Source organism: Aethalodelphis obliquidens, unplaced genomic scaffold, assembly GCF_003676395.1.
Source record: "Aethalodelphis obliquidens isolate GAN/ISIS:26980383/991018 unplaced genomic scaffold, ASM367639v1 scaffold1, whole genome shotgun sequence".
In the NCBI taxonomy this organism is placed as follows: domain Eukaryota; kingdom Metazoa; phylum Chordata; class Mammalia; order Artiodactyla; family Delphinidae; genus Aethalodelphis; species Aethalodelphis obliquidens.
The window spans coordinates 26,125,696-26,138,114 of record NW_020837945.1 but is presented as its reverse complement, the minus strand read 5'-3'; the positions used below and the strand labels follow the sequence as shown (position 1 = coordinate 26,138,114).

The window sequence follows — 12,419 nt, the reverse complement described above, 5'->3', positions numbered from 1 at the left end:
TCTTGGAGTGCTTGGTCCCTAAGAAAGGGCAATTTATTTAATGGTTGCGTGCTATTTGTTACCTTGGTTTGAGGATACTAAACAATCCATAATTTGTACATTCCAGAATTAATGAGATTATCTCATTACAGATTCCAGGAGACATAATTTCCAAGCTGACAACAACAACAAAGACTATTTAAGGTGTCATTAAGAAGTTTCAGACTACTGCATAATTTCAGCTACTGTTTATATGAAATAAGGTACTCATAAGCCAAAGTCTAAAGATGACTTCAATTCAAATAACTTTTTTCCCCAGTTTTAATGTAATTTGTAAAAGAAAAATAGTTCACTAAATAAGATAAACTGCTCCTTTCAAAGTTACGTAAATCTTAGAGATGATAACATTTGAAAAATCTGTGTTCAGTAATCTAAAGAAGTAGAAAACATTAATTTTGTGAAATTTACCTTTACTTGCTAAAAAGCTATATTAAGATGTAATGATTTGTGAGTTATTACACAGATATTTACATACACTTTATTAATATATGAATTAAATATATTCAGTTCAACAAAAAATGCTAGAGAACCTACTATGGGCTGTGCTCCCAAGAGTAAAAAAGATGAATAATGTGCCTTTTGGCCTTCTAGGAATATTCAGGGTAAGAGAAGTGATTGATAGGTATGAAAATGCCTATCACAGAAGGAGGCAAAATGTAAGGAGTGTAAAACAAAGTACCAGAAGGAAAAGGATTAAGATGAAAATCCTTTTGGGTAATTGCTAAAGATTTCCTCTAGATGACCCCTGAGATGACCCCTGAGGGTGGTGGCCTTCTACTGAAGTAGACACTCAGGTAGCAACCTGATAACAAAATGTGTGCTGCTTGGAAGTGATTAATACTAGAAGAGTCCTCATAAACAGTCTGAAATAGATATGAACTTTAATACTTAATCTCTTCTAATCTCATAAAATATAATGTGGTATGTAAAATCTCAAGTTCCAAATATTTTATACCTTCAATTATATCCAGTAGAATTCCTGTTTCCTCAACTAATAGGAAGTCCCTAACAGTTACTCTGGACTCTCCTTAGATCAGCCAGGATCCCGCTGGAGACAAGTTAAATCAGGATCGCGGGAGTAGGGGTTCAGGTATTTGTATTTTACAAAAGTTCTCCAGATAATTTTAATGTGCAACCCGGGTTGCAAATCACCTGCCTAAATTGCAGTTGGGCAATTTTGGTCTTCCCGATAACTGGTTTACTTTCTTTGCTAGTTCAATAAATAACAAGAATTTTCCAATATTATTTTTTATTAGCTTCCACTTTACTGACCACTTACTATGTGCCAGGCACGGTGCCAAGCATACTTTTGTGCATTGTCTCTAATTTTCATAGCTACCCTTGGAGTAGGTGCTGTTTCTAAGTTACTTGCCCAGTTACTACCCCATTTCAGAGCTCAAGAATTTACCTACTGCACAATACTGCTTCTCTCCTCACTAAGACACCAAAGTCTCTCAGCAGATATAAATAAACGTTATCTGGAAAGACCAACGAAGAACAAGTAATGGAGGGCACCAGGAGGCAGAAGCGACATTGCAGGGCTGACCGGGAGATCCTGCGAGATTCAAGATCTCTAATCCCCTGGTCTCCCAGCTACTGCCCGCGCCCGCCCCCCGCCCCAAGCCTTTAACCGTCCTATTCAGAGGGCAATTTCAGAGCTGGAATAACGTTTAAACACAAGGGAGGAAGCCCAATCCGGGTATTTCCCAAATTAGCTTAGTCACTACTGGAGATGGGGAAAAGCCTTCTCTAGCCTTCTTCTACATCAGCCTGAAAGGACTCTACGAGAGGGGAGCAAATGCCAGGGCTGCCCACTTGTCTTCCTCTAGGGCCTTAGGTGGAAGAGCCCGCCGCAGCAGCAAACATCCAGAGATAGGAGGCGTGGCTGGAGGCTCCCACCCCCTACTACCCTGAGGGGAGGGTGGGGTAAGTGCAGGAGGGGCTGACTGCTTTAGTTGCGTTTCAGGGTCCGGGCGCAGGTGGGCGAGATTTGTCCCGTGCCTTGCCTTTAAGCCAGGGTGCGATAGCCGTTTCAGTCGTCTGGGGAGAGGGGCTGGCCCGACCCACGTGCACAAACCCAATTTAACTGAAGGCATTGAGGGGGGGATCCGAGTTCAAGCTTGGGGCGAGTGGCTGCCGGCGCACGTCAACGCCCGAGCTCCGCTGGCAGGAGTTCCTTACTCGCGTGGGTCCCAGGGCAGCCCGCCGGGGGCTCCCGGTTGCCATAGCAACCCCACGCGCCTGGCAGGGACGGCGCGCGCCGCGGGGCTTCGCTACTACCGGAAGTGACGTGTTTCACCTGCCGAGCGAGGGCGGGGTGGGACCGGGCTGCGAGGTGCCGCCGCAGCCAGCGGGTCGGGAACGCGCGGGGAGCCGGGTGACTGAGACCCCGGGTAAGAGCCGCCTACCTGCAGTCGTCGCCCACAACTGGGCCGTCACCATGGCGCTTCTGCTGCGCTTCGTGCTCCTGTGCGGAGTCGCGGGTGAGTGGGGGACAGATCGGTCCCTCGGGTCTTTATTGCCTGGCCAACCCTGGGGCGCTCGCTGCCTGCGGCCACCCGGGAACAATGAGGCTTGGAGGAGGGGGCGGGCGCGATTTGGGGGCGCTGCGGCAGTGGTGGAGGTGCGCGCGGAATTGCACCGGGGTGATTTCGCCGGACCGGGCGCGCGAGCCCCGAAGGTGGGTGGGGCCGCTGGGAGGGGAGCCCTGCGGGCCGTGGGGTACCGGGGGTGCGTTGGAGTGGGGGACCGAGCCCCGGGATGTGGGGCGGCGGTGGAGAGGGCTCCCCGGGCGCGGGTGGGTGGGCGCGGCGTGCCGGCTGCGCCTGGCGTCTCTCCCAGACTATTCTTTGCCGCGGGTGCGGGCTTTGCTTTATTTGCTCTTGCCCTTTCCCTTGTTAGCCGCGGTGTCGTTTCCATCGGGGTTACCCGGTTTCAAAAGCCTTGGGCGGCGAGTTTTCAGGTGTCGAGCAGTCCAAGCCAGGAGACCGAATTACAAACGCCATGATTAAATGGACACTGAGCTTTTCAGTGCCTCAGATCGTCCAACCTACCTCTAGGAAAGAGGCGCTGAACGAACTGTAGGCTGGGCATTCTTGGTCTCATGGAAGAGGCGAGCCCAGGCACGAGCTGTTAACTAGACGGTAACTCGACGAAGTGGACCGTGGAAAATCAGAAGTAGATTCCTGCAAAAATGCAGTATTGATTTCTGCAGTCGTGGGGCAAAGTGCAAAGGAGAAATTAGTAACCTTGGTTTTGAGTTTATAATGTTTTGATTCATTTTGATGATGACTTGTACAGGGAATTTCGAAAGGATTCGCCAAGTAATACATGTTCGACTGCGCCTTTCTCGGGAGGGGTAAAAGGGCATTTAAAACTGCGTGGATATAAGGCATAATCGTTCGATATCTTTAAAAAACTGATTTGTTGCCATGGCCGTGCTTTAACCAACTGATATTGTCTTGTCAAAGTAAGCATTTTAGAACCAAAGGATTCATTAAACCAACCACAACAACAAAAAAATCCATCGGTGGGACCCTAGGAGGCACACTTTGTGTAGCCTCCGGAAGGATAATTTTTTTAAGCGCTCTAGAGCTGGATCGAGTGGCCCTTTCTGTTGGGATGGCTCTCTGCTTCCTGTTGAAATGTTAATTCCATTGGATGCCCCAGCTGTGAGCATTACTCATGGGATCAACATTCTGTTAACAAATCTAATCTTCGATATGAGTCTATAGCATTACCTCCACCTTTTTAATACATATCATTTAGACATGGCTGAAATTTCCAAAGTAAAGCTTCCAGAAAAGCTAAGAGTCAGTAACCATTTTACATGATAACGTTACACCTTGTTTTGGTCAAGGACTAAATTGAAGTAGAAGTTGAGAACATTGTGATCTCTGTGGAAAAAAATGTTTTAGCCTATATCTAGAGCAGAGAAGTGGAAGAACATAAACCATATAGAGGATTCCTCCCCACCCCCACCCCCAGGGATATCAGGATAATTGTCTGGATTTCATTTTTTTCTGGATGCCTCACTTTGGTAGGCACAATCTCATCCTAGGATATTTTGATACATACAGAGTCATTCTCATAAACTGTACACTATGGTACAGTGAACATCTCTTTAAAGGACTGTTGGCTTCAACTAAACAATTTTACTTCAATTTTCCAGCTTAGGAAACAACTCAAAAACTGTAATTGATGTATGGCTTTGGGTATTTCTTCAGATACTTCTTGACATCTTAGAAATTTATTGCCATGAACTCAGTTTGGGTGGTAACATTATTGGATTCTACAATTGGCAAAACAAGGTGGAGGCCTACATATTAAAAATTGCAGTGCTATTAGTAGATCTTCCTCTAGAACTGTCTCTAGAGGAAGAAATTGCAGTGCTATTAGTAGATCTTCCTCTAGAGCTGTCTCTAGAGGAAGAAATTGCAGTGCTATTAGTAGATCTTCCTCTAGAGCTGTCTCTATGTGGGTTATAGAGTTTTGTGTTGTACTCTGGTTGATGATGGAACATTTTTTGATGCGTTTTTATTGCCTACCTAGTAGCAAGTCGTACCGCTAGTAATAGTAGTGTCAGTAGTGGTAGAGCAGTAGCAGAAGTAAAAATAAAGCCTTGATTATGCAGTTATTTTTTAAAAAATATATTTATTTTTGGCTGCGTTGGGTCCTCGTTGCTGCGCGCGGGCTTTCTCTAGTTGTGGCGAGCAGGGGCTACTCTTCGTTGCGGTGGCTTCTCTTGTTGCGGGGCATGGGCTCTAGGCACGCGGGCTCAGTTGTTGTGGCACACGGGCCCTAGAGTGCAGGCTCAGTAGTTGTGGCGCACGGGCTTAGTTGCTCTACGGCATATGGGATCTTCCTGGACCAAGGCTCGAACCTGTGTCCCCTGCATTGGCAGGTGGATTCTTAACCACTGTGCCAACAGGGATGTCCCTGATTACTCAGTTATTAAATGCCAGGCACTGTTCTAAGGGCTTTACATACACTCATTTAATGTACCTTGCAGCCCTAGAGGATATATATGTATTATAATGATCCCTACTGTACAAGTGGAGAAACTGAGGCATGAAGTGGTTGTATAACTTTACTCGCCAAGGTCACAAATTTCCTTTTGAATCCCTGCTCTTATCACTATGCTGCCACTTTCCTCTTTGATTACCTCTAATCGACATCTTAAATTTGTATCACTGGTTACTGTCATTTATTAAGAACCTGCTGTTGGTTTGACCCTGTGCCAAGTACTGAAGGCTTTTATTATTAGCCTTTTAATTTCTTGATCTTAGTTGAATATTTTCAGTCTCTCTGCGAGCACGAGGATCCAGGGCTTAGACTGGTGTTGTAAGCTTAAATGGCCCATGACCCAGCAGCATCATTGTCACCTAGGGATGACAGTGTTAAAGTTTGGGGTGCTGCTCTGCTTTTCACAGTGTCAATATGAGTGAAAGCAAAGTACTGGCCAGTGATTCTGGTCTCCAAACCACTTGTTAGCCATGCAGTGGCAGCAGGACCCTGTTCTCTGTGCTTCAGTTGCTGCTTGTGTCAAGAACGGGAATCCCACTATATCAGTTGATATAGTGGGAAATGTTTATTGTTTTGCTTTACCTGGTGTTTTTTCCTTTACTTGAAAAAATGAAGATTATTAGATGTGAACTTTATCCCCTCCATATGCCTCTCTCTTAATACATTCCTGTCATTATACCACCACCAGGGCAAAAGTTGCCCTTCTCCAAGGCAACCCACCCAACATTGGCTCATTACCCTATCTGTTGTGGGGGTTTCCATAAAATTACCCAATATATCTCATTGCACTAGGTCAGAGGGCAGGGGCATTACCTGTGCTGCTGTTCATTGTTACAGTCCCGGTGTTAGCTTGTGGCCCCTGGCAGACAGCAAGTGTTCAGCAAATGTTGCACGGCTGAACGTTTTCAGCCTCTTTGCCAATAGGCCTATGTATGTGATATGGCTCTCATCAGTTATATCTCTTTCCCTTCTCATCCAATAAAGATGGTCCTCCACTAGTGATCATTCCACTAGCCTTACTTCATTCCATTGTTAGAAGTTAAGCCTCTGCTTTATCTCTGACCTCATTATTCTGTCTCACTCACCTGCTTCAGTTGCCAAAGGTATCAATAACCACGTGCCAAATCCATTTATTTCTTTAGAGCTCCTTGACACCTATTAACCTGCCCTTCACTACCTTCTTCAATAGGTCCCTTAAATGCCAGCCTCCCCCATGATTTAACCCATAGCCCTCTTCTCAGTCTCCATCTTAAACCTGGGTGACTTCATCTGTCCATCACTGTACACTCAGAATTGTTGCTAGTGACAAAAATGTTGCCAACTCACCTCTCCTTTGAATTCTGGGCCACTATTTCCAGCTGCCTAACATTCAGCATCCCATCTGAATGCACTTGAGTACCTCAGACTCTGTAGGTCCTCAACTGAACTTACCATTAATTAACTGATTAAACGATCCAGTCGTTCAAATATCTATGGCCTACTGTATACTATGGCTGTGCTAGATGCCCCTACAATAGTGCAGGCGTTAGCAAGGTGCAAAAGGTTTGGTGGAACGTTCCCAGCAGATGGAGATCTGAAAGGGTATAATGTGCCTTGGGTTCAGTGCGTATAAGGCATCTAACTAACACTTCTCTTTCTGATGTGCACCTGAGTCATTATGAGGGCATGTGGGGTGGAGCTTGAGAGTTTACATTTTAACAGGTTCCACATGATGTCACTGCTGAGTACACTTTGAGTGGACAGAGACCCAGAGACTGTGCCGAGAGCTTAGGAGACGATCCCCCAAGACTGGCACTGAGAAGCTTGTGGAGGTGTTAAAGAAGTGAGGTTATACACTGAGATTTATTCTCTTGAATTGTGTAGAACTCTGGAGGCAGGTAGGACCAATAGATCTAACGCATTAATCCATCTGGGATGACCTGGACACAAGCAGTCCCTGTTGAAATACAGCAGAGTGGTGCTGGGCTTCCTGTTTCATCTGAAAATTGTTCTGAGGGAGATGCAGAGGAACCTGGTATCTGGTTGATTGAATGAGTGGCAAGAAAAAGTTGGAGGGAGCCAGTAAGATCTCTGGCTTGAGTGAATGATCATGTCACTAATCTATAGGGAGTAAAGAAAGGAGAAGCAAGTTTTAGGGAGATGACAGTGAGCTTTGGACAAGTTGTATTTGTGGTGCTTGAGGGGAATGGAAGTGAAAAATACCCAGTAGGAAGACTTAAGCAAAGGACTGGATCTCAGGAGAGAGGCAAAGATGGGTGATACAGAATTGAGCATCACTGCTGATAGGTGGCATCTGTGTCTGGTTAACCAGGAAAAGCAGGTAGGACTAGAAAAGAAGGTGAAATGTGATGCTGGGGAACATCAACATCTAATAAGTAGTCAGGAGGTGAGGAACCGGGGACAGTAAGGAGTGATGGAGAGTGCAGGGGAACTAGAGGATGAGGGTGTCCCAGAAACTGATGAAGAAATGAGGCCAGTGGGTCTTACATTAGGAGATTATTGAGAACATTTTGGAAGTGATCGAATCCAGAGGGAGGACAGTACCTGTACTGAGGGTAAAGCTAGATTTTAAGAGATTGAGGAGAGGGCATCAGGTAAGTAGAGAATAAGAGATTACTTTGCACTTGCAGCTGGTTTAGTGCATGTTGCACGTATGGCCTTCATTCCAGGGGACAGGAGCAGACTCCATGGGAGAAGGTAGAAGCCAGAAGATAAGAACTCTAACTTCTGTGTGTGTGTGTGTGTTTATTGAAGTTTAGTTGATTAACAATGTTTCAGGTGTACAGCAAAGTGATTCAGTGTGTGTGTGTGTGTATATATACGCACACACACACTTTCTCAGATTCTTTTACATTATAGGTTATTACAAGGTACTGAATACAGTTCCCCGTGCTATACAGTAGGTCTTCATTGTTTATCTAGAACTCTTAACTTCCCAACCTCCCAGACATAGAACCTTGCTCACATGATCATTCTTCTTTAAAACAGTGTTTTCCTCTTTACACTCATTCTGGGACTCTGAACCCTTTGGCTTCCCAGGGGATGTCACTGTCTCATCCCATCTCTTATGGAGGGATCCCATCAACTTTAAAAAAGCTTAAATATCCCTCCGGACATGGCTTCAACCCTTATATCCCTCTTTCAGCACTGCCTGTCTCTCCTTTTCTCCACCGGATTTCTTGAAGGAGTGAATTTGTTGACTCCATTATTTTCCTTCATATCCATCAATTCTTCCACCCTTTGCAATCTGATTTTCACCCCACTCTACTCCTGTGAAACTGCAGTGGCCGCTGTGGCTGCATCCAGTGGACATGTCACACCTTCAACCTCTTAAACCTCTTAGCGAGAATGGCTCTATTGACTAATCTCTTTCCTCCTTGAGCTGTTCCTCATTCTCCTTTGTGGGCCCACTTTCCTCCCTCTACTTAAATGTCAGTTTCTGGCTTCAGTTACCATTTATGTCCTTACAGCCTCCAGTCTGTTTCCTGTCTCACTCTCCCAAAGCTTTGCCCATAATGTCAAACCACTCACTTGACAGCTCTGCTTAGACTTCCCACAGGTACCACCAGTTGAACCTGTCTCCAAACCACTGTTCTCTCTCACATTAAATGGCATTTTCAGCCACCAAAATGCCCAGGCAAAAATCTGCATACCTTACTTGACTTTTCGTATTCTCTCCCCAGCTTACACCCAGTTTCTAAGTCACTTGTATCCCTCCAGCCACTCCTGGAGGGATACAGCCTACCTCAGTGTATACCACCATCTCTTAAGATGGTTGAAGTAGCTTCATAATTAGTTTTTCATTGAGTGAGGAAATAAATGGGGAAAGATGTACTAGGCAGGAATTTCTGTCTGTTGGCTTGAGAAAAGACCTGGAAGGGAAAGAGTATTTGAAGATTAAGAATAGGTATATCATTGAAGAGGTGAGCAGGGCTGAGCTCGGTGTCCTGCACAGGCCCGCTTTGTGTGTGTCAGCCCTGCCATGCGTTCAGTATTGGAGTGAATTTATGTTACCACTCCAGCCTCATTTTAATCCCCTGCTTGCAGCCTGTTCTCCCCTCTCCCTTCGTTTCCGCCTTTCCTCTATCGTACTCAAATCATTATCAGGTGTAACTAAGTAAAGGCAAGAATTGAGACTGGGAGCTTTTGATTTGCTTCATTTGGTGGGCAGCAAGTAATGGATGTGAACGTTAAAATAATTTTAAAATTTTTCAATTAATTATTAAGGTAACCTGGAAAATAATTAAAAATTATCTAACTGAAATGAGCTTATGGCTTTATCTTACTGTCATCTACGTAGCATTTTTATTTTTATTTATGTATGTATTTCGGCTGCGCCAGTCTAAGTTGTGGCACGTGGGATCTTTAGTTGCGGCGCACATGCAGGATCTTGTTCCCCGGCCAGGGATGGAACCCAGGCCAGCTGCACTGGGAGCTCAGAGCCTTAGCCACTGGACCATCAAGGAAGTGCCCTCCTTGCATTTTTTAAAGAAAACAAATCTAATGTTCTAGAATAATTGTTAGATTGGTTTTGGAATTAGGTTGGTTTCTATTAAGAATATGATGCTAAGTGGAAGTAAAGAGCAGTAACCTTTTTTGGCCCTGGCTCCTTTATTTTCTACTTAATTTCTTCAGTGGGGCTGAAATTACAAATGGTAGAGTGTGAGGGGGATGGGAGAACTTCACCTTGGCACAGTGAAGTGGTCTGTACAGGAAGCTGGTAGTTTGTGGTTTGGTGATCTCTTGGGGCTCATTTATTGATATTCTTTGTAATTTGTTCACTTTGTTGAATCCATTACTGTCTCCAGGTAAAAGAAAATGGGAAGGAAGTTGAAAATGTTTCTGTATTCAGTGGCAAAATGGTGACTTAAAGGAACATTTACCTCTTTTGTGCTTTCCCACTGGTCTTTTCTGTAGGCTTTCCCTCCCCTCATTGACTCACCCTTTCTGGTTTCTAATAATGAGCTAGCCAATTAAAGTTTAAGCCTTAAAGGCTTAGCTTGACTCAGCAGTATTTGCGTTTATTTTAATTGGCAGGGTGCTGGTAGAAGAAAAGGTTATTGCCTGTTCTGTTGACAAAGGGAAGGTAGGATAAGGGAAGGAGATAGTAACAGTCTATTTTTAGGGTAGGTGTGAGATCAATGGCAGGGTTCAGTTTGTCCTTTGATAGTTGGTGAGAAAAGGATTAATAGTCACATTAACCAATGTTTGTACGTACTGAGACAATGCAAATTTCTTTACAGACTATTAAATCACTTTCATTCTTTCAAAGATACTTTACAGGTTGGAATGGGAATGCTGTTTCATTTACTTCTAAGAAATGAAACTTTAGATTTCTGGAAGAAGCAACATAACTAATCATGATTACTTTTTCACTTCCCTATCGTGTAACTAACTGTATGTTCTGTGTGAGCATTTATTTATTTATTTATTTATTTATCTATTTATCTATTTATTTATGGCTGCCTTTGGTCTTTTTTTTTTTTGCGGTACCCAGGCCTCTCACTGTTGTGGCCTCTCCCGTTGTGGAGCACAGGCTCTGGACGCGCAGGCTCAGCGGTCATGGCTCACGGGCCCAGCTGCTCCGCGGCATGTGGGATCTTCCCGGACCGGGGCACAAACCCGTGTCCCCTGCATCGGCGGGCGGACTCTCAACCACTGCGCCACCAGGGCTACTCTTTGTTGCGGTGCGCAGGCTTCTCATTGCGGAGGCTTCTCTTGTTGCGGAGCACGGGCTCTAGGCACGCGGGCTTCAGTAGTTGTGGCACACGGGCTTAGTTGCTCCGAGGCATGTGGGATCTTCCCAGACCAGGGCTCGAACCCATGTCCCCTGCATTCGCAGGTGGATTCTTAACCACTGCGCCACCAGGGGAGTCCCTGTGTGAGTTTCACAGGTTTCTCCAAAGGAAGTATGGTTTGGCTGCACAGATAAAAACGCTCTCAAGGAATCTCAAGGAATATGCAGATACGGTGAAATCAAACGTGTTGAGCCACATCTTTGTTGAATTGTTAGAGTGACTCTAGTTGACCCTCCTCAGTCTCTCAGATTCCCCAGTGAAGAGTGCTTTGAACTCTTGAATACCAGGCTATTCCCATGGGGTTTTTCTTTAATGGACCAGACAGAAACTTCAAGTGTTTTGTGCCCTGGATAGTTCTACAGTAAGAATTGAGAAGACTCTTTAACCTACTTGGTTGTAGACTGTGAAATCTGATACTTTTAGAATGAGCTGGTAACTCTGGGCTAGAAAAGTGATCTTACTGTGTTTTTAAAGACAGTTTCACATGCATCTCATTTGAATCCACTCTCCTGACAGCCTATGGGTAGGAAGGACACATTTTTTTTTTTTTTTTAAATAAGGAATCAAGTTGTAAAGCCAAGGCGTTAAGTTCAATAAATTATGGCATTGGTCCAAGACAATGCTGTCCTAGTAGAAACATATGTCATTTAAAATGTTCTGGTAGTCACATTTAAAAGTGAAAAGGAAAAGGTGAAATCAATTTGTATATATTTTGTTTAACCCAATATATACAAAATATTAATTCCATATGTAGTCAAGTTGAACATCAGTAAGATTTTTTTTTTTTTTAATACTAAGCCTTCAAAATCTGGTATTTTACCTACAGCACGTCTCAGTTTGCACTGGCCACATTTCACGTGCTCAGTAGCTGTGTGTGGCTAGCAGATACCCTTTTGGTCAGCACAGGTCTAGAACTTTAGCTTTAGTTCCCAGTCACCTTCCACCACATTTAGTTTCAGAACATTCCACTAACTAAAATAGCATGGGTGTGGTGTGCCATCACAACAGCTTTGTCAAATGGAAAGTGTCTTTGGAACTGCTCTCATGAGATTTTATCTAAAATAATTATTTGTATCACAGTATTCCCGTTGACAGCAAGTTAAATAATGTCTCTTGTTATTTAGTTTCTTGTAAACATCAGAGCATTTGTTGCACACAAAATTATATCTGCTGTCCTTTTTTGGTAGTTATATGCATCCGTATTTTAGGTATAAGGTAGAAAAAACAAATATATGGACAAAATAATATTTTTAGGTTGCCTATGGGGGGAATAAATGCATTTATGGAGAGATTGAAAGTATAGAGTGGTCCCTGGTGATGGTTGCTAGGAAATTTGAATTTATTTTGGGATATTAGAAAGGAAGTCATGCCAAGATTGAGGCAGTCTTACAACAGTTAGACATGCTTACAACAGGGTTTTTTTTTAATTGTAACTAACCTTTTCTTTATTAACTTCAGTATTTTCCGTAAGTAGGTAACATTTGCTTGTTTTGCTGTTATGTCTCTTTGCTTTTTTTTTCCTGTGATCTCATCTTTATAAGACACTTCACCTCAGTT

The 12,419-nt window shown here is 44.0% G+C and overlaps 1 protein-coding gene across 3 annotated transcripts in view; it reads left to right on the top strand.

Annotated features, from left to right (window-relative positions):
- Window positions 1-2,219: 2,219 nt before the first annotated feature.
- CXADR (CXADR cell adhesion molecule) overlaps window positions 2,220-12,419 on the top strand; it is a 73,392-nt gene continuing 63,192 nt past the window's right edge. The window contains exon 1 of one of the 3 annotated variants that reach the window (XM_027102215.1): window positions 2,220-2,522. In XM_027102215.1, the coding sequence (XP_026958016.1) occupies window positions 2,480-2,522 (43 nt within the window). In that variant the 5' untranslated portion in view covers window positions 2,220-2,479. The remainder of the gene's footprint in view (window positions 2,523-12,419) is intronic. The other 2 variants (XM_027102221.1, XM_027102208.1) reach the window with 2 other exon arrangements.